Source organism: Platalea leucorodia (genome assembly GCF_965183815.1).
Source record: "Platalea leucorodia genome assembly, chromosome: 1".
NCBI classification, from domain to species: Eukaryota; Metazoa; Chordata; class Aves; order Pelecaniformes; family Threskiornithidae; genus Platalea; species Platalea leucorodia.
In genome coordinates, this window is record NC_138823.1 from 14,688,184 (window position 1) to 14,709,660 (window position 21,477).

Consider the following 21,477-nt stretch of genomic DNA (forward strand, 5'->3'; position numbering starts at 1 on the left):
TTTGAAAGACTACAAACGTAAAAACTCTGCTGTCAGGAGCGTGAGGAGGTGGGGGTTGAACGCACAGTCTGTTCAGCTGAGGTGGAGCAGGCTCGTACAACTACACAAACACGCACAGGACAAAAACCCACTACGCAGGACCCGTTTCACAGGCCGGGGTCAGATGGCGGCTTCCTTTGCTCGCTGTGCTGGGGTCACCTTCTCGTCGTGCTGCAGCCCCACGAGCTACAGCAGCACTGGACACGCACGTTTTAGGGAGCTACCACGTTTTAGCGCAAGGTTCACCGGTACCTCCATCTTACTTTGGCTGTTAGAAAACACCACCCCCGCCTCTGCAAACGGCAGCCGCCCCGACCCCTGACTACTCACCTCCCATGCCGTAACCAGCGCAGGAGGACGGATCGCAGTAGCCCGGCGGGCCAGAAGGCCCCTGCGAGCCCGGGGGCCCCATGTGACCGGCGGGACCTCGCGGGCCTGGAGAACCCGGTGGTCCCGGACTGCCAGTTCGACTTTCTCCTGGAGGTCCTGCATAGAAGGGGGAGATGAAACATCTGAGCAGCGCCTTTCATAAGCAGCGAGTTGAGGCCCCCTTGGCAGGTCAGGTGCTTGGAAACCACGGCACTGAGCGTGCTACAAACACTTCCAGGAGATGGTCTGGGCAGAGGAGCTGGGCATCCTGGCTCCGACTCCCCCGGGCAAGCCGAGGGAAAGGCTGCAGCCTTCCTCTGGCAAGGAACCCGCTCCCGACGAGCCTCCTCTCTGGCCGCTGCTTCGTCTTCCGTGCCAGAGACAGCTTTCCAGAAATTTACACTAGAGCAAATGCTTCACCAAGCGTCAGGCGTTCGGAAAGGCAGTTTCATGGGGGGAAGACAGCCCTGGATGCCTGTGCAGCTCCTGATTCACCCGCTCCCTTTTGATACAGTTTCTGGGTAATGCTGTGCCTGGATACCAGTGCTCTAATGGCCAGAAAATCCTAACGGAGGCAATGCAATTTTACGGTGCTTTTTCAGGAGCTAAATATAAATCCCCGTGATTAATGTGCTTAATTAATATACATTTCTCTGTCAAGTTACAGTTAGGTATGACCTTGAGTCAATGGGAAAACAAATGCAATTAATCGAGATTAATTTTTTCCCTTCCAGACTCCATCTCTGAAAAAAAAAATCATTAAAACTTTAAGAAGGGTGGTTTTGGAAAAGCAGTTTATCGCAGGGAAAAGGAAAATACTTGTGACTGATGACACCATCATGTGACACATCACAAGGTCATACTACATAGTAATAAAATTATGACAGTTCGTAAGTACTGACTTTGCCGCTGCTTAAGCCTGAGGAGTGGAGGACAGAGCCATGCAGGTCGTAGCTGCTTCCCACCCAGGTCAGAGGGGTCTAATGCAGGTGTCCCAAAAGTAACAACTTTACCTGTAGATCCTGGTGGGCCTCGGGGTCCTTGTGTTCCAACACCTGGATTGCCTTTTTCTCCTTTCTCGCCTGGTAAACCTGAGGAAATAGTACTCTGATCAGCGTCACAGTTTGAACAAAACTGTGTGCAGTGTTTATTATTTAACCAGGATTATGGTTCCATAAGTTATTTTTCATCTAAAAACAGATGGCAGAGAAGGAAGGAGGTAAAAATAAAGAATTGTTTGGTTCTTTTTCCCTTCCTTCCCTGACAGCCTCTCAAGGGAAACATGGCATTCCTGGGGTCTTAAACATTCCCGCTGCCATGGAGGTTTCATCGAGGTGGTATGCAGAGGCATCGGCCAGGCTCCAGGCTGCACGTCCTGCTGGAAAGCTGCCTCTGGACTATACCAAGGTACAACTACTGTAAGTCAGAAGAATCCTCAGAGCACCACAACGCTGTCTATAAGTTAGTGTGCGGCCCAGAAAAGTCAAGTTTTTAATGCCACAGCCAATTTTCCTTCAAACATTCACCCACCAAACAGTGGTTCAGCAGAAGATGGTTCTATGCATAAACGGAGAGAGTTATCGTGGATTATTGCAGGGTCTTGCTAAAACGCAAGAAAGGAGTTTCAGCACAGTGACAATCTGTTCCCCCAATTGAAGCCCGATCTAAGAGTTTCCCAGTCACGAAATTCTGATGTTCCAGCATCATCCAGTTGTGTTCCTGCACTTGCTCGTGGCCCTAAATTTTTATTGTTGGGTCTGATCCATGGAGATCAAAGATCTAGTAATCCAGGGAAGGCACTGCCTTCTTCCAGCTTTCCATCTCCTTCTCCACTACCACTATGGCATCCTATAAAAACACTTTCTATAGGCAGCGATCACAATGAACGGTGTCGAACTAAAGTAGGTGTCAAAACTACAAATTCCAGACCCTGAGTTTCCACCGGCGTCTTGGAAACTCTCATAAAGTCTGTGTTTGATTTGGATGGTTCAAAGACACCAAATCCAGGCTGGTTTGTGGGACTTTCCCCCCATTTTCCAGACCTCCCAGCACTGGTAATTGCTCACACTGCTTCGCAGCTTCCACACTTGCACAGAATCAAAGCCCATGTAGAGCACCTTCACAAAAACAAAGTAGAAAGAAAACAGCTGCTGCCCTTGATGAGGCAGTGTCTACAATTTCAACTGACTGGCCTCCTTCCTCCCCTTCTGCTCAGGTAACTATCACCTCTTAGGGAAAAACATCGGAAGGACACCTCATTCTTGCAAGGAGCCACAGAAGATTTTTTTTTTTTTCCTTCCTAAGCTAATTTCTGATGGAAGCAAATAAATAAGAACAAGTTCTTAACGGGGGGGGGGGGGGGGGGGGGGACGGGGGGCGGGGGCTGGGGGGTAATTAAAACACATCACTGACAAAAAATTGCTCACATTGAGTTTACAAAATAAGAGTCTACTGAATTACAGGGGATTCGGTATTTGCTGAGGAGTTCTAGGTCTTCTGCAGAACAGGTGGCTTCCAGGGCAATATATCATGTAGCCCAATGACCGGGGAAACACAGGCCACACCACTGCAATCAGTAACTCCACACTGAGCGTTTTTAACCAAAGCTTGATGAGCTCTTTGTCTTACCTCTACAGGGCTTTTTGCCACTGTTCTGGCATAGTTTAAGTATGTCCCGTTTCCATTTTGCACCTTTTATTTCCTTTGGTTGCACAATTTTGTTGCTGAGTTAAAAGAACATGTCTTTTGGTGACCAGTTATTTTATCATAGAGAAATTATACAACTATAACCCAGAGCATTTTCCCGTAGCGGGTCTCCAGAGCTTTCCAAGTGACTCTAGTAACACTGTTTTTTACAGGAGAGACTTGGCCACCAAGAGAAGAAATACCATGGCCAAACTGAATCAGCAGGAAGTGGCAAAAGAGAGCAGGTGTGATCATCTGGGTGATGTTTACACCATTACTTTGCAAATAGCAGGTATCTCCTTCTTGCTTCTAGAGGATATTGGACAAGTGTGCTGGTTGTGGCTGGGATGGAGTTAATTTTCTTCATAGTAGCTGGTACAGGGCCGTGTTTTGGATTTGTGTTGGAAACAGTGTTGATAATACAGAGACGTTTTCATTACTGCTGAGCAGTGCTTACACAGAGTCAAGGCCTTTTCTGCTTCTCACCCCACCCCACCAGTGACCAGGCTGGGGGTGCTCAAGGAGTTGGGAGGGGACAGAGCTGGGACAGCTGCCCCCAGCTGACCACAGGGATATCCCACACCATGTGACATCATGCTCAGCGTATAAAGCTGGGGGAAGAAGAAGGAATGGGGGGACGTTCAGAGTGATGGCATTTGTCTTCCCAAGTTACCATTACGTGTGACGGAGCCCTGCTTTCCTGGAGATGGCTGAACACCTGCCTGCCAATGGGGAGTAGTGAATGAATTCCTTGCTTTGCTTTGCTTGCGTGCACGGCTTTTGCTTTACCCATTAAACTGTCTTTGTCTCAACCCACGAGTTTTCTCACTTTTCTGATTCATTACTCCCTGTCTATGTCAGCACGTTAGAAGTGTTACCAAATATTCCTTTCACCAGTGTAGGAACCCAAGTGCCAGGGTGCACCCCGGAATATGCTCTGACCTGGAGACTCTAACACATGCCTCTGAAGTTATCTCCATCCCAGCTCGACCCAATACAAATACATTGATTTGATTACCATAATTCTTCATTTCCCGAATCACCTGCCAAGCTTCCTGGCAAATTCTTGCTTCTATCATGCTCAGTAGCCAGATTTCTGATCGCATAGCTTGTTATCCCATGACTGGCACTTCACGCTGACTTCCAGGGATGCTTCACAGTGACTACCACCTCAGGATGCATTAGGCGGAAAAGATTAAGAATGGCTCTCTAGCCTAACTGCTCAAAAACTTCTCAGGGAGAGGGAGTCCTTTTTTCAGACCTAATATCTAATATCCAAAACACAGAGGAATATATTCATCAAACTGGACCACAAGACTTTCTCCCAGTGGTGGTAGTAGGTAGGAAAAGAATGCAGCTTCAAATTTCCTTAAATTGTGCTCTAACCATTTAACCACTGGAGAAAAGCTGGAGAGGAACATCTCTTCTATCAAGCCTCCTTCACATCTAATCTTCCTATTTGCTATCTTGCTTGTACACCACAGCTTCATCTTACAACTCAATTAGTTCCTACCAGCCTTTTGCAGGCAGATAACGAGGAACCTCTGGCCAAACTACGAGATTACTACAAGCAATGTGACCAGGTTGGTGAAGGTGCAGCCTTGAGCTAATACAACCTTGTTGCTAAGGAAGGGCTCAGCAGCGCGTCAATACAACCGCTTTGGTGATCTCACAACAACAGCAGAGCCAACTTGTGTCTGACTGCTGTGCACTAACGTACTGCAGTACACCTACCTTGCCTCGTGGTTGTACGAGGTAGCTATTGGTCTTGTCCAGACTGTTTTAGATTTTCAGATTATGAAGTGTCCAAGAGGTAAGTTTCAGGAATTTTATATCCACAGCCTTTGGTAGCCCTAGCTCCTAAATCTCACTGAAGGTCAATGGGTCTTAAGTGTTTAAATTACTCAGGCATCTTGAAATTTGCTAACATCTTTTCTTCTGGGATTCTTAGCAACATAATACATGGGATTCCTGCCATCAGAGACTGTCTTCCCAGTCCAGTCTGAACGTCCTGTTTGCAATCCAGCATTTGGTTAGCAGAGATTGCAGTTTCAGTCAGAAGTGCTATCCAGAACCTCTGAGGAATGACTGCATTGCGTAGTGTGTGTGAGAAGCAGTCCTAGGTGGCAGATATATGCTCTAACCTATGTTTATATTCCTGGGGGAACCTGCCAAAAAAACACGTCATCTGTAATGAACAACTGAACTCCACCCATTTTAAAGACAAATTTCTCAGGCAAACCTCTTGTCCTGCATTCCAAATGCAGTTTCCAGATACCTAAAATTTGCTTAGCCCTGGCTTGCTTCAAACACACGGAGAGACGACTCTGTTGCAATTCACTACTTCTGCTGCAGGCCTTTTAACAAGGTAAACTCGTGCAAATGTCTCTTACCGTACATGCCCTGTAAGGAAACGCATGCCGTTTGCAAAAGGCAAAGTCTGTATGTGCGGATTGCTTTGATCATAAGAAGACTGGCCCATGATAACCGTCTGGAATCTACACAGATGTTTAGTACAAGGACCATTGCTTATCCTACTGTACAATAACATTACGTGGTGACTTCAAAGACAATTGCCACAATGTTTTCAAATCACAGCCTTCCCTGCACTCAGTTGTTATTCTTTACACACACAAGAACACACAGCCATGTGTGATGTTCACAGAATAAACTGCAGTAAGAAATGATAAATATGGAACAAATCTACTCAGGCTACGAATAAAATGTTCATTCTGGAACAAGTTATGAAGCTCTTGCGCAGGGCAAACCTCCTTTGAAATCACATGGATATCAAGTTCCTAAAGGAAACATACTGAAGGCCAAGATACAAGTCTGCTTCAGGTTTCTTTCAGTCTAACTTCCCGTAAAGTTTACCCAAGTGAAAGAGAACATCAACACTGAAGCAAGAATACCCTGTTCCTAAGGCAAAACTCACGTGAGTTAAAATCGAGCACTCCATGGGCTTCCCTAATGGACTTTCCACCAAAGCTCTTTAATGAGCCTAAGTTAACAGATTCACTGGCCTCTTGGTCACAGTTAACGTCTCCCTCCTACAAATGACAGAACATTCAAAATTCACCTATTTCGCTTTCTATCAAGGTCATCTTTGCATTTCATTAGAGCATAGCTTACAGAAAGTCAAGCAGACAAGACATCACTCCCCATGTAAGTTACTGCGATGGTTAATCACTCTCAGGGATTAAAGTGTGGATCGAAACCTGTCATTTGAGTTAGAGTGGCTTCAAATTCCAGTAACTGTTTTCATATTAGTGCTCTGGACGTACTTCAGCAATACCATCAAACTGTCTCTCCCCCTTCCCGCTAACCACATTTTTTATCTCTTGTCCCCATCCAAAATAAGCAATGGCTTGGGTTCAGCCCCAAGGAGATCACAAGCAACTGAAATCAATTATTTCCAATGCTCTCCTAAAGATACCTCTGATAGCATCACTTATTAAAAACAAAACCAAGATCATGAACACATTCTCTAGCAAAGAAAATTAAATGTCCATGGTTTCTGCAAGAAAGGAAATCTTAGGTATTGCTTATCTATTTTTGTCTTTAAGAGAATACTGTCCTTTGAGGAGAACTGCATATTGCAACTAAGAAAAACTAAACTGCTACCAAAAATGTCCTCTTTCAAAGACGTTCAGTTGTAACCATAATGTATACACAGGGTGATTTTTTTTTTTTTATCCAGATGAAGCTAAAATTGGAAATAAAAATATTTAATTGACTCAACTGGCAAAAGTTCCATTTAATCCCATTGAAATTTTGCCATCAGAGCTGTAAACATGTGGCTTTTGATAACACATGTTTAACTAACTCTTTCATATGAAGCCAGAAAGCAAATATGGATGAAGCTGTACTTGAGAATAGCGACTTTCCCAGTGACAGCTTAGGTATTTATTCTCTTTTAATCGTAGCGGGGTGGAGTGAATAGCCGTAAGTTTTGTGCATCACTTCAAGGCACATCATAAGAGCAGAAGTCCACCCAGCAGCAGAACAACTGCATTGTCACAGCATCTGAAAGCTAGCAGTGCCTTAGCGTAATTTTCACTACAGGTTTTACCTTTTCCTCAAAGTTGAGGAAACTACCCATGTATTGTAAAAATAACTAAAAAAAGAGAAAAACATGCCGAATCTTTGCTTTTTATATTATCTTGCAGAAGTCCAACTGCTTCCTGAGCACTCAGAAGCCAGACACTTGTTATATAAGTCCCAGTTCATAAACATAAAATCAAAACAAAAGATGTTCGAACTAACTGAAATAAAAATAGAAACCAGTGCTGTGCACTAATTAAAATAAAAATAGAGATGAGTGCTGAGTGCTGTGAATAATCAGTGTTTGGGTTTGGTTTTTTCCAAACTCCTATATTTATGCAAATATGTAAGAGAGCAAAATTCTAGTAATTTATCTGGGATTATGTACTATAGGGGACTGATAACACAATGTGGCCTCCTTAATCTTTAAATCACAGGTCCAATTCAAATGGCCTGCTGGGGCACCAATAAAATGTTAATATTGCTAGCAGATATTGAGATTGCCAGAGACATTTCTTTTCACATCATTAGAAAAATACAACAGATAAGACCCCACAGTGTACGGCTAAAACAATAATCAACTGGGGAAACTAAATAACAAACGTCTTAGTGTGATCCTAATCCATTCACTTTTGTCTACAGTGGAAAAAATAGATCTCAGCTGGCAACAGACACCGAGAACTCAATCTGTCAAGAGAATGACTTATCCTTTCTCACCGAGGTGGTCTTTCTTGGAAGGACCAGCTCAGTGTGTCTCAGTAGTGAGAGAATACGTCCAGGAATGGGACACCCTGGACCTAGAAGTGCAAGTGGAGGTTTCTAACAAAACTCCAAGACATTCTCTCAATCCAAGCCTCCTTCCAAAACATCTGATTGACGCTTGGCAGAGTGACAGGGTAAACAAGGGAAGAGAAGTTAATGGCCAGGCAAGTTAGCAGGGAAGTTCACTGATGTCGAGATCTCTCACTGCTGACATTTTCCAGTTAAGCGCTCTTTGGTGCATGATTTCTAACCAGCTCCAGACGCTGCTTTCAGAAGTTCCCCCTTCTCACAGCCTGGGATTGAATGGGTGGTGGGCGAGAGAGGTGAGCAGGAGGAAATGTCTAGCCTCCCCCACCTTTTCTCTTCCCACTCTACCAGCACCTTGCCACTCAGCTCAGAGCCAGCAACAGGTTCTTGCAGCAACCCCAATGGTTTGAACTCTGAGGGAAAAAAAGCAACATTCTACTAAACAAACCAACCCGTCTTTTTTCCCTTCTAATGTCTATTACTTTTTAGTACGCTCTATGGACACTGCTGTCACTGTTGCAGTGTACTTAAAGGTGGAGGTTGACTTTTCAGAGTTGCTAACCTGGCACCGGTTTTGAACATTAAACTGAGTTGATATACAACCAAAATGCTGATGACATCAGCGAAATGAAACACATTGTTCATAAAGATTTCCAAGTGGCTGGCTGGAGATCTTCAGGACAGGACTATACATTGTGACTTGCTGAACGAGTTAAATACAAGCAATGCTTCAGAACACAGCAAGGGATGGGGTCTGAGTCCATTTACCCTCCTCTCTGTATTCACTGGAAACTAAAAACCCTTCCATCCAGAAGCAGAGGAATTTTAGTCCACCACTTCACTGTATGAGACGTAGTTAGGAATCAAGTGAGAATTGGGAATGCACAAGAAACTTCCAAACAATCTCCACAAGCATGAAGCTGGTAAAAATATTTTTTTACTTTTCATTGCTGCATTTTGGGGTTAGCTTAGAGCAATTCCTTAGAAACGGATTCTGAAATATCCCGAGGGTCTGTACAACTCAAAAGGTATCTTTCTGTTAAATAAACTGCTACTACATCAGGCACACTATCAATCTAAAATTTCAGTTGCTTCTGAAGAAATGAAATGCTCAAGGACTAATAAATTATTCTATATTTTTTCCTAGGTTCTGAATGAGCTGCTTCCTCTTCCTTCCAGGTTCTGTGCAAGGCTCCAGTTATGTGAATGTCCTAAAAACCATTTTCACTCAAATAAAGCCAATTATTTTGTCTTTAAGTTTACACATAGATTCTTTTTTCTTAAAACAATCTCATTTTAAGCTATAAATACTGTAAAACACTCCCAACATTTGGCATCACATTTTATGAAACTCTGCAGAGGGCTCTGGCTGACTGATTATAGTTCTCGAAGTATGCTCAATAAGTGCCTGCTCCCTACCAAGTATGAAACTCCCCACAAGCACTACCTGCCAAAATCAGTCCCTTCTAACATCAGTTATCTGTAGAGACAGGAAAAGAATCATATTCTTTTTTTAATGTGCTTTTACCTTTTCTTTACTCAATCTATTACCAATGCTGTTTCCCAGATATTATCAGCAGTGGGCTAACCCACATCATGTTTCATTTAAATGACTATATCTAACCAGTCTGTGATTTCACAGTAGTACAACATTGGGGTCTGGGCCTCAGCACAGAAAATACAATGGAAAATACATGCTAAATGCTGGGCAGGTTTCCTTTTTTGTAGCCTGGCATTTTGGTTCCTCCATTCCTGAAGCCCCAGCAAAATATTCTGTGTACTTAAACAGTTCCTGCCTCAGAAGCCAGTTAAAATACACGAGTATTTTTAGCAACTACCCTGAAATCTGCATTCAGTCTCTCCGGGTCACCACTTTTAAAGTCAGTTCCTCACTTGCTGTCTCTTCCAATTTTCTTTCCTACTTGCCTCCCACCCCCTCATTCCTCCTTTTTTCTGGACAGTGTCTGGTCTTTGCACAGCTGGAGCAGGCAGCAGCATGACCGAGAGGCTAGTACCCTAAATCTTGCCTCTTTTTTCAAGAAGGTAATTAGTATTACAGTCTTGAGGGGAAGAAAGGACCCACACAGACTCACAGGTTCACTTTAACTCTGGTCATCATGGCTGCTGTGAACTGAAACTATTAAGCTCCTGAACTGAACAGCCTTCATAGCAATTCATTTTTAAAATCCCATTTTAGATGGAGCAACAGCAATCCCAATTCATTGCTCTTGAATATCACGTTTATCTCTTGGGTTTTTGGTCACTTCCTCATGTGATGGTCTTGAAAGCACTTTCACAATCACAGATCTGCTCAGTACTACCTCTGTTAGTGCTACTCTGCTACACCAAAGATTGCCAGGGTTGCACAGAGAGAGAGCAAATCAAAGCATGGAGCTTGTTTCTTTATTAGGCAATGCTAAAGGAGGAAAGGAGAAAGGGATCTAGCATACACATAAGAATACAGAGGAGAATGACTGTAAATGAACAGTTAATTGTATTACTTCTCTCTGACCTCACCATTTCCTCTCCTTGATCCTCTCAGCCTCTCATAAACTAGGATTTTTTTCCCTCTTCTTATCAACCTTGCTCCTTTCAGACTATCACAACTTAGAAATCTTGAGACTGACACATTTCAAATTTAGCAGAAGAGCTCAAGGTTTCCCCAACACGAATCTATCGGTTTTGCAGCTGCATTTTCCAAAAGCTCCTTTGCTTATACGTTTACAGCTCCAGCTTACTTCAGAGTCCTACTAAGATGACAGTATGATGTGATGTGATGTGCCCAATTAGAGGCCACCAATCTTCAGCAGTTTAGGCATTTAACCTCTGTCTGATCCTGCCAAATCACACCTGGCAAAGCCTGCATTACCTTCATAACTTGAGAGTCTCCAGGGCTTTCATTATGGTCTGTGTTGAGCTCACCAATCAACTAGCAAGAAAACTGTTGTTCTCACATTTAGATAGGAGACAAGAGCCATCAGAATGTATCAGGAAAGGGAGGTATATTTTTTCGTATGTGACGTACGAAGCCTACCTCTTTCTCCTGGTCTTCCTGGTTGACCAGGACTTCCTGGAAATCCTTGCATGCCTGGTGATCCTTGTTCACCCTGTGGCCCTGGAGCCCCTGGCCGACCTGGCTCACCAGGAGGTCCTGCGATGGTTCGTGTTGAGACAGACTGGCTTGGAATCTGGTTCAGAATTGAGTTATATCTTGCCATATGACCTGTCAGGGATAAAAACGTCCCCATTTTCAAGTTGTAGTGGAGAATCTGGTTCAGCAAAGTTTGAACAGAGCACTGGCAGGTCCTCAAGGCTCTGGTCTGTTGTGCTTTGATAATATGAAGTTGTGCACTTGGTGGAGAAACAGTGGTTTAGGGAGTACACAGAGAAGGGGAAGAACTATTGTGTAGAATTTTATTTCCTTGCTTTGATGAGGTGGGGTTTTTTTTGTATTTTATGTGTATAAAAATTTAAAATTGTTACAGCAGAAGCATCTGTATAATATAATAGATTGGAGACAATTCAGACTTTTTTTTAGATGCCTGATGCTAATCAGCCCTAACTGGACATAAATCCATTTGAACATAAATCTGGTCAGAACATAAATCCTGACTGCCTAGCCTAAAATGAGCAGATCCCCTTGGATGCTCTGAAAAGCATCATATTTGTAAGTAATTGTGGTAGGAAAAAAGCCATTCTAGAAACAGAAGCATATGAACTATCGATGTACTTACCCTGGATGAGTTGTTCACACACTTGCCGAGCAACAGCACGCACCATTGCTTGGGACTGGAGATCACCCTGGATAACAGCAGCAGCAGTGTCATAACACAATTTTTTGCATCATTTCTGCCTTGAAAATGCTTAGAGCAATAAAAGACATTTATTATCCCTGAGAGATTATATCCTCGCAGATGAGAAAAAAAGCCAAAAAAAGTTTTGGGATTTCCCTGGTTCCCATTACTGTTTTTAGCCAGCAAACAGAGGTCGGAGAAGATAACCCTAATGAGAGACTTGGGGACATGATTAATGCCATATACTTCTCACCCTCAAAACATTACTGTAGCTGTATATAAGACAATGGAAAAGAAGGCTAGTTTGCCTGATTGCACAGAGAAAACTATTGTGCCTGTAAACACAAAGAAACATAAATTGTTGGAGGAAGCTTGTTATGAGACAGAAGGCCAGACAGGAAAAAAATGGTGGCTAACGTGAACATAGACTTACCCGCTCACCCCTTTCACCCTTAGCTCCAGGAGGACCCTATAAAAAGATCCAAGACAAAATTAATTCTCATTTTGTTCTTGTTCAAAATTTTTAATGCCTAAATGTTGCCTCCCTTGCAGCACTGCAGTAAAAGGAGAAAAACCAAACAAGGAACATGGTTTCAGGAGGCTATGTGACAATAATGAATATACGTTTTCCATTTCAGTACTCAACAAAATGTTCACCTTTGGCAATTACATGGCAACAGTGACTTTCTCAGGGGTTTGTCACATCCTGAATTCTCTTGTTTAAAATGCCAGGAAGGGCAGGCCACCAGATGATGCATTTCACATGGCTGAAATGGGGCTAATCATCACCGAGTATAAGAAAGAGAAGGCTGATGTGAGACAAAATATCGGTCTGAAATTTGTAGCATCGGCCACACCGAGACTCTGCATCCGCTATGAACAGAGTCAGCGATGGGATTAAACTGCACAGAAAATTAAGTATGGCATTAAAGACAACATAATACTGTAATGATGGTAAGGATCATTATGGATTGGAACAAGTTGTCTAGGGCAGCTACAGCTTCACCAATGGAGGTTTCTGGGGTAGGCTAGACATCTCTCAGAAACTCCTGAAGCAAGGGAAGGTCTGCATGAAGAGGTAACCAGCTGACTGATGCATGGTTAAAGCACAGCTTATTCTATCCTGGGAAAGAAGAAACTTCTACAAAGACTGCAAGATTATTTCTAGGCCTCTTTTCTATTACTCTACCTTTTGGGAAAGACAGTTATTGAAACTCAATATTTTTTTACCCACCTAGGTGTTTTATCAGAACTACTAGAGTCTAAACATTCACAGCAGAGGTCTTACATGACTCACAGGAATATCTACACTCTAGGAAATCTAGTTCAATATCTGGAACATGTGTTTGGACAGGAATTGAATAGTCAGCATGTTATACATTGACAGTAATAAGTTCCATAGCTCATCAAATCTCCTTAGTAGATTTCATGATTACAGTTAGAAACTATGCAGAACTGGGCATTAGGTTATTATCTTTGCTAAAATATTATCAGTCATTTCACTTCCACTTAACCAAATAAAAATGCTTGCATTGGACTAAACCTCCAAAGCAAACTGGATATTGAGAAAAAAATTCTATTCTAAAAATTGAGTCAGAAGTACACTGTCACATTCTGATGCCTTTAAAAATGAAACAGAACATTCACTGGAAAAAAATTGAGCAGGCTTTATACTTAACCAAGTGGTCAAATGTTAAAATGTGAATACACAATATTATCTGAACTGTTACAGAGAAAAAGAGAGTCACTGTAAATCTTCTCTTTTACGTAATTTACACACCCATTTCATAGTTGTATTCCTTTCTTTTAGATAAACTGTTGTTTTTTTTTTTTTATTATAAAGAAAATAATATCTGAAAGACAAACATAGTATTAGAGGTTCCTAATACTTATTTTCGGCATAGAGGGTGTAATTTTCCACTCAATGAAACTGACGGTCAAATTTATAATAACATTCTAGAAAAAGCCCTGATCGTCAGTCAGTTGCCTGATGTAAACTCAGAGTAATCATGAAAGCCAGTTTTTTATTCATGCAATATTTTCACAGTTTAAAAATCAGACTAATATTTTGGAAATATTCAGGTTAATAAATGGCATACGTTAATTTCCTGACAGTTGCTTGAAGTGCAAAGGAAAAAAAGGAGAAAGTAATTACACACAGACTACAAATTCACATACTGTTATGTTTTTAAATTCTGTGTTTTAATCTTGTGTTTTGACTCTCTAATCCCTATATTCCAAACACTGTATGTAAGATCAACAAATAAATTTAATTATGGAGAATGAACAAAGACTAATATGATGTTTCGCTTGGCCACGAACTGCAAACAGATCATAAGCTATAAATATTGAGGAGGTCTGTAAAGCAGTGAAGCCAGAATCAGAAACCAATTAATCCACAACAGCAAATATAGCAATATTAATTAATTTTACTCACAGGAGCTCCAACATCACCTTGTGGCCCCTGGCTTCCAGTAACACCTGGAACACCTGGAGCACCAGGTATGCCCTACACGGACAAAGAGAAAGAAAATACTTAGTGGTGATGACAATCAACATCCATGAATCCTGATGGAAGAAATAACTGTGTGATGGAGAGGAAGTTCACAACGCAGACAGTACACAGACAGTTCTGCAAGTCAAAGACTGGAGATGCTGGGAGCGAGGACTAGGAAGTACATGTTGCAGGAAAAAGAGCACCAAAAGCACAGCCCTGAGAAAAGCACTCGAGAAAAATGGACTTGTGTTGCTTGCTTTCTGAAGCAGGCACAGATTGCTGAACTGCAAGACTAAATCCTGTGTTGTTACTACAATGTTCAGGGGGGATGACTCAGAACATTCTTTATAAGAAGAACAGGATTGCTTGGAGAATACTCAATACCATCAGTGGTTTTACCTAACGTCTTAAATCTATCAAGAAGGCATTAACTTTGCCTAGCTGCCCTAGCTGAGAAGGATGAGACTGATTCTGGAGGCAACATACGTCTTGCTTTGATGGCTGAATGTGGCCTCTACTGTCTTCCTTGATTACTCTATGAGAGCATTTCAATACCTGCACTTACCTCCAGCCTCCAGGCCAAGCAAAACTTGGTGGTTCACTTCAACTAACGATCCTAATTGGAATTTCTTACAAAAAGAAAGTCTTGTTTCAAATGTTAAGATTTCCTTTATATGTTAAGTTTCCTTTATATAGTGCAGTTACTTGACTAAGAACAAGATATCAATCTGCTGATGGAACAACTGTCTCCCTTTCCCATGGGAGACATTGTTTCTTGAGCTAAGTAAGAGTGGAAAGAAATGACACTGGACAAGCAGCTCTCTGCCAACCCCATGCGTCATGAGAATTTTCACTTCCAAGGAGAACCCTTGGCCTTGGTCTATCCACTGAAGCCTAGATAACAGAGTGACCTACTATCCCCCAAAACACTGCTGACTTTTACAGTAACGAATTCCATGGGCAATACTCACCATTGGGCCAGGAGGTCCTTGTGGGCCCGTGGGTCCATCTTTGCCAGGAAGGCCCTATAAAAGAGAAATATCAGGAATTTTATCAGCTTCTTATATGTACTTCATGAATCTGTTCCATTTCATCTAGAAGACTTTTTTTTCCTTCTTTTTGTTCTTTGTTTTTTCTTAAATTAATAACCGGTGCTAGTGGTTTCTTAGAAGAAAATTCCCTTATTTGCCCTGGGGAGGGTTTATTTCTGAAAAGGAGCTATAGTGTCACTGATATTAAAAAAAAAAAAAAAATCCAACTAGTCTCACAATACTTTTGAAGTAAGAAGAAGGAATGCAAAACTCTTTGTACTTGCAATTTTCACCTCTGAGTGAATTTTACTTACAGCGCTGCCCTAGTGAGGTAAATGAGAGCGTTTGCTGTCAGACTTCTCTACCACAAGATGGGTCACGCTTCTGCATCTCTTCTCACTGGTTGCAACTATTCACAGTCTTACTGATTAAGTGCTGAAAGATGGCGATTGAGAGTCTATCGCTCTGCCCAGCAATACTGTACATATGTACTAGCTATCACCGAGGTCCTGATTCAGGAAGCAGCAGGAATGCTCATGTGGTTTACATTATGAACGTGCTTCAGAGCTTCCAGAAATGAGAGCCAAAAACTAAAGATAACTTGGAAACTGGAAAGCAAGCAAATCATAGAAAAAAGACTGACCAGATGTAGAAGAAAATACACCATTAATAAAGTATTCTTGCAAATTAACCAAGATGCACATTTTGTATCCACATGCTATAAAGCATAGGTTTCTGAACAGCCTGGTAATAAGTCAATTCTTTAATTACAACACAGCCTAAAAAAGAGAAATATGATCTTATCTCTGGCTCAAGACCAGAATATGGAGGTGAGAGTAGAAGGAAAGAGAGGGTTTAAAAGTGTTCACGCTGACACACACACTAAAGAACATTCTAGGCCTGGGGATCTCATAGAGCTTCAGAAAAAAAATTCACATCTTTCTCATTTTGTACTTTTTTCTGAAACTCTATTTCTGACACCATTTTAGTAATGAATATAGCATGAACGGCTAGTCTTATGCTTTACATAATTTGGAAACTATGATTCAAGCCTGTTACCATATGGCATAAAAAACTGGCTTGAGAATATTATCTGCCATGTACCTGGAAAGGATTTTTTAAAATTCTACCAGAAGGGTGTTTCGATGATAAAATAAGGCACATAGTCAACTCATATTATGTCATCTATGCATCCTTAGACTTGATAAGGAAATACTTTCCTATTTCACAGTGTAGCCAGATGGTTCCTGAAGCTTCAAGGACCAAAACAGCTCCCCTATCACACTAAGTTTTAAAGCAAATGTAGCAGCTAGGTGGCATTGAAACAAAGATACTAGTAGTGTCTCTATCACAGTAGTATTAAGACATATGCAGAGAAAAGATGGCAAGCCTAGCTCAATTAAATAAATTTTCAAAGGGAAGTGTATTCAGTCTTCAAAATTGGTGTTTCTAGAGGAAACAGAGAATGGTATAAGGAATTTTGAAATGCATTAAAAGTTATAAAATAGGGTTCTGATAATCTCTGGAAGAAGCATTTAGCTGTGAACAATGTTTTGAAAAATTCAATGACAGCTATTCACAGTTTTATAACAACATGGAAGTCCCTAAAAGATAATGCAAACTAGACTTGTTTTTGTAACAATAAAACCTGCAGAAAGACTGATACCTTCATATTTACAAGTATGTTTCGCTTTTGAGAGCAAAGATTTCAAATCTGCATTTATTTTTGATCAGTCCTAAAGCAGGATGAAAACTGGTTGGACCCTCTTAAGGGCTTAATTTAACTAGGAGGAGGGAAAAGTAGAGCTTTCCACTGACTTCTAGGATCTAGTGTGGATTCACACAAACTTCTAAAGAAAAATAACGCTGTGTGTCCCTCCCTTCTCCCATCCCAGTTAAAGAGCAGAACTAACCGTATGATCGGAATTACATTTTCTTTGAATATATTTCACAATTTCTTTCTTCTGAGCAGTATTCTTACTCTTGGCTGCTCAAGAATCATCTCCTTTCTATTCTCCTAGGATTCGTTTCTCTTGGCACTGTGTCTGTATCACTTGGCCACAAAAAATCACCTCCTACTGTATTTTTTAGATGTGAAAATTGCTCTTTATAAATGAAGTCAAAGAGAGGTTTGGTTCAAGAAAGAGTCTGGCACTACTTATTCTCTCATGCAGGTAAACGACCAAAGATCTTTGCTTGTGCTGCCACCAGCGTTTGAAGATGATGTTACTCAGACCATCTGATGGCCAGAACAGATCTGATACTCATTCTGAACTTGGGAGCACAGGAGATTAGAAGGTACCAGGAAATTGGCAGGAAGACTAGGAATGTATATCTTCTGGCTCCTTCTCCCATTATTTTTGGTCTGTGTAATGTAGAAGAAAATAGAGCACTGTGAGAATTCACAACTCTGTATTCTGAGCACCGAAGCCTTGAAGATGTTTACTCTCCCGTTTGTTGAACTCTCCTCTTTGCTTAACCGTCTCCAGAATGACTGGGGAAATTACATAGTGCAACAGCATCTTCTCTCTGATGCAGTCACATCCGGGATAGGAATGACTCTGTACAGAGCCACTGAATCTCCTCCATGGAGCTGCATGTCCAAGAGCAGGATGGGACAGATTTTGACGTGTGACCTCAGATGCAGGGCGGTTTAGGATCAAGATGTATTTTATTTTGGAAGGTTAACTTAAATCAGGACATATTTTGCTAATGGCATGAAAAACAGTTACGGAGAAGCAGTGTAGCTACAACAGAATTTTTTATAAGGGATTTTATTTGCCAGAATCCAAATGGCATCACAGAATGTAGGCACCACCTAAATCCCTGTAAAAATCTCATGTCTGCTGAAGTCAGTACTGCTGCTGACCTCACTATAAACTCTTTAGCTTTCGGTAGCCTGGAATTTGTTTGGGTACTTGTGGAGAGGTGATTTTTCAAGTAGGACTAGGTAGTGGCAAAACCTTAACTGAAGCTACTGAGCCCAGCCTTGAAAGACTTTCATGTACAGCCTTTAAAAGAAACACTGCAGCCTGGGACCCATGACTGCCTCATCTTTTTTTTTTTTTTTTTTTTTTTTTTTTCTCCTGATGAAAAATTAAAAAAAAAAGCTCATCCTCTCAAGATAAGCCACTGTGACCATCAGAAAAATACTACTAAACATTATCTCAGTGTATTAGCCTAAGCTGTAGCTCGCAAAAGATTTTGCAGCAACATGAGCTATTTTAAGTCAAAGCTAACCCAATAAAAGAGCAGAAATGTGGGCGTGTTTTTGAAATGTTGCTCAGAACACGCAGTCTTTATTTAATCAAAATAGGCTAGCTCTGTCTTAACGCACAATAATGCTGAGTTAGCATTTCCTCTCTTCTTTGTGAAACTACCAGTGCCATCTACAAGCTGATAGTCTGAAATTATTTTACTATTAATTCTTCATAATTTAAAACATATATTTGTTGCATATCTTTTGTTAATCAGTCATATTTCTCCTCCAGTATTTGCAGTGTGCTATTAACATCTGAAAGATAATACTCCTTTCCTTGTGTATGTGTCCCTTTGACTATGCCTTTGCTTGTAAATTAAACAAGTTCTTAGAGAAAAAGATGTGACACCGCTCATATCAACATACATATCTGCATCTCTGTGGCTCTGTGCAAAAGAACCGGGGGTTCCCAGGGGACAACAGGTCCAACAAGAGTCATCAGCATGCCCCTGCAGCAAAGGCAGCCAGCCACATTCTGGCTGTAGGAGCACAGCCAGCAGGTTCAGCTGCAGGTTCAGGGAAGTGCTCCTTCCCCTCTACTGAGCGCTTTTAAGACTGCCTCTGGAGTGCTGTGCCCAGTTTTGGTCTCCCCAGTACAAGACAGACTGACGTACTGGAGCAGGCCCAGTAGAGGGCCACGAAGATGTTCAGGGCTGGAGCACAGGACTTATGAAGAAAGGTTGAAAGAAGTGGGTTGCTAACCTTATTGCTGTCTAAACTACCTCACCAGAGGCAAAAGAGATGTAACCAGATTCTTCTCAGAGATGCATAGCGATAGGACAAGAGGCAATAGACACAAGTGGAAACAGGGGAAATTATGATTAGACGTCAGGAAAAAAGACATTACAATGAAGGTAGTTAAATTAATACTGTCATGGGCTGCCCAGAGAGGTTGTGGAATCTTCATACTTGGAAGTGTTCAAGACTCAACTCAACCTGGACCTGAGCGACCTGATCTGATCAGACCTGTTTTGAGCAGCCGGTTGGACTAGATGACCTCTGAAGGTCCCTTCCAATCTTAATTTTATGATTCTATAAATCCCACTAAAACAGCATGTATCTAAACTCCCTACTGGAAATGGCTTCTGATCTATGCTATCCCCTGAACAATGTCCTTAAAGAGCTGGCCCAGACCAACCCTGCCAAGAGGAATGACAAGCATTAGACTGCATAGGTCACTAGCCAATGCTCAGAATCATGTTCTAGCAATATCTAATTTACTAGTCTATAGAGAAATGCTTTGTGTCTCACAGCTGGTCTCTTTGCCCTCCTGCTCTCAGACTGAGCCAAACAGGAGCCATTAGAAGCCGAAGAAATGTTTAAGAGACTGAATCATCCTCTCTATCAGTTAAGAGGTATCTTACTGCAGACCAGCATCTTCAAGCAGGATAAGGCAGCATTGGTCAATGCTTCTGGACTCCAAACTAGCTGCAGAAGCTCAGCAAGAGAAATCAACCACTTGACAGTTTAACTCTGTGGTCCCACCCCTAACAGACATACAGGAAAGCACATCTAACAGAGCTTCCTCCAGAACTTTTTAACCTGCGAAGGAATAACCATGCCTCTTTGCCAAGGAGAAGCTTGTCCAGGAGAAGACACCCCTGAGGAAACCATCAGGCGACAGCAAGCAGTAACAACGTCATGGGCACAAGAGATACAAACTTGGGAGTCAGAACAATGGAAATCCCTCCGTACATTGTGTCATCAAGCAGAGCATGCTGGCCACTCAGGATGATATATTAGGCTTGTCTTGTTGCAGCTGTGTAGATCTGTCGTCTCAGGCGGCCTGCACTTTGCAAGCAAGAACAGGGATTGCAATTGTGACCTGACCTTGGATAGTAGCCATGGCAGTATGGGAAAGCAAAGACTTTTCCCTCCCTCTACCTACACATCTCAACAAGGGTCAGTCTCAGTCTGCTTCTAAACTTTATACTCTTGGCTGAAAGAGAGGAACCAAAAGCACAAGAGTCTAATTACTGTCTACGTACTCACCAGAAGCATGATGTCGGTTTGGATTCTCTCGCATGTGCAATTCAAGCTATATCTTTCAACATGATATACTTGGGGGAGTTGGTGGAGAAACACAATCTGTTCCCTTTAGTAAAACCTCTCTATATTGCCAGCCACAAATATGGGACAGCAAGAGAGGACACCAAACAACCACAGCTCCAGCCATAAAATAAAAAGAAACCATTTTCTATTTTATAAAATCTTTTATGACACTCTTTATAACTGGAAGCTGATGAGAAGGGAGGGCACTGTTCCTTGTGTGGAGTCTGAGATGTAGATTTAAACCAGTTACCAGACAGGTATAAAATATTATCATACATATTCAGAAAGGTTTTTTTATTATCAGAGAAGGTATTTTTTACTCTAATTCAACTTTCACACAGTATTTTTATTACATCCCACTCTTTTTCATAGGGAGGGTATTTCACTATGAAAATGATCTTTGTATGAATTCACACAGCAGATGGGGAGATGCTCTATTTCTTAATAAGGTACTAAAAACCAAGAAAAATAAATAAACCAGGGACTAAAAAGCAGAAGTTCAGAAATACAAAAAGAACCTTTATAGGCTAATTATTGAATTAAAACATTAAGAGGAAAAAAAATACCTTTTCTCAACTGATTTCAGAAATAAAAACAGAAATTATGAACACTAGAAATCAAAACAAAAAGGAAGTAAAAAGAACTGTAAAAGTGAAGTGATTCCAACTACCAGCAACTGGGAGGAAAAAAAATCTCCATTTCAGGACTTCTTGAGTCTAATATCACATTATCCCCAGTTCAGCAAAGCTCTCAGAGATCTCCCAATAAATATCCATCCTGTGCTTACCCCCCATTAAAATCAGTCTGATTTAGCCATCTGTTTAAGTACTTTACAGCACTGGTACCACTATAATTAAAATATTTCAATGAACAATAAATACCAAAGAGGAAATTATAGCTGAGCTAAGAATAACATAT

At 41.5% G+C, this 21,477-nt stretch overlaps 1 protein-coding gene across 1 annotated transcript in view; it reads right to left on the reverse strand.

The window, feature by feature from the left end:
* Positions 1-21,477, reverse strand: part of COL14A1 (collagen type XIV alpha 1 chain) — a gene marked incomplete at both ends in the record, with an annotated part of 124,128 nt that overhangs the window by 1,322 nt on the left and 101,329 nt on the right. The window contains 7 exons of the mRNA XM_082318663.1: positions 370-525; positions 1,422-1,499; positions 10,961-11,149; positions 11,661-11,727; positions 12,154-12,189; positions 14,158-14,229; positions 15,189-15,242. Coding sequence (XP_082174789.1) covers positions 370-525; positions 1,422-1,499; positions 10,961-11,149; positions 11,661-11,727; positions 12,154-12,189; positions 14,158-14,229; positions 15,189-15,242 — 652 coding nt within the window. The remainder of the gene's footprint in view (positions 1-369; positions 526-1,421; positions 1,500-10,960; positions 11,150-11,660; positions 11,728-12,153; positions 12,190-14,157; positions 14,230-15,188; positions 15,243-21,477) is intronic.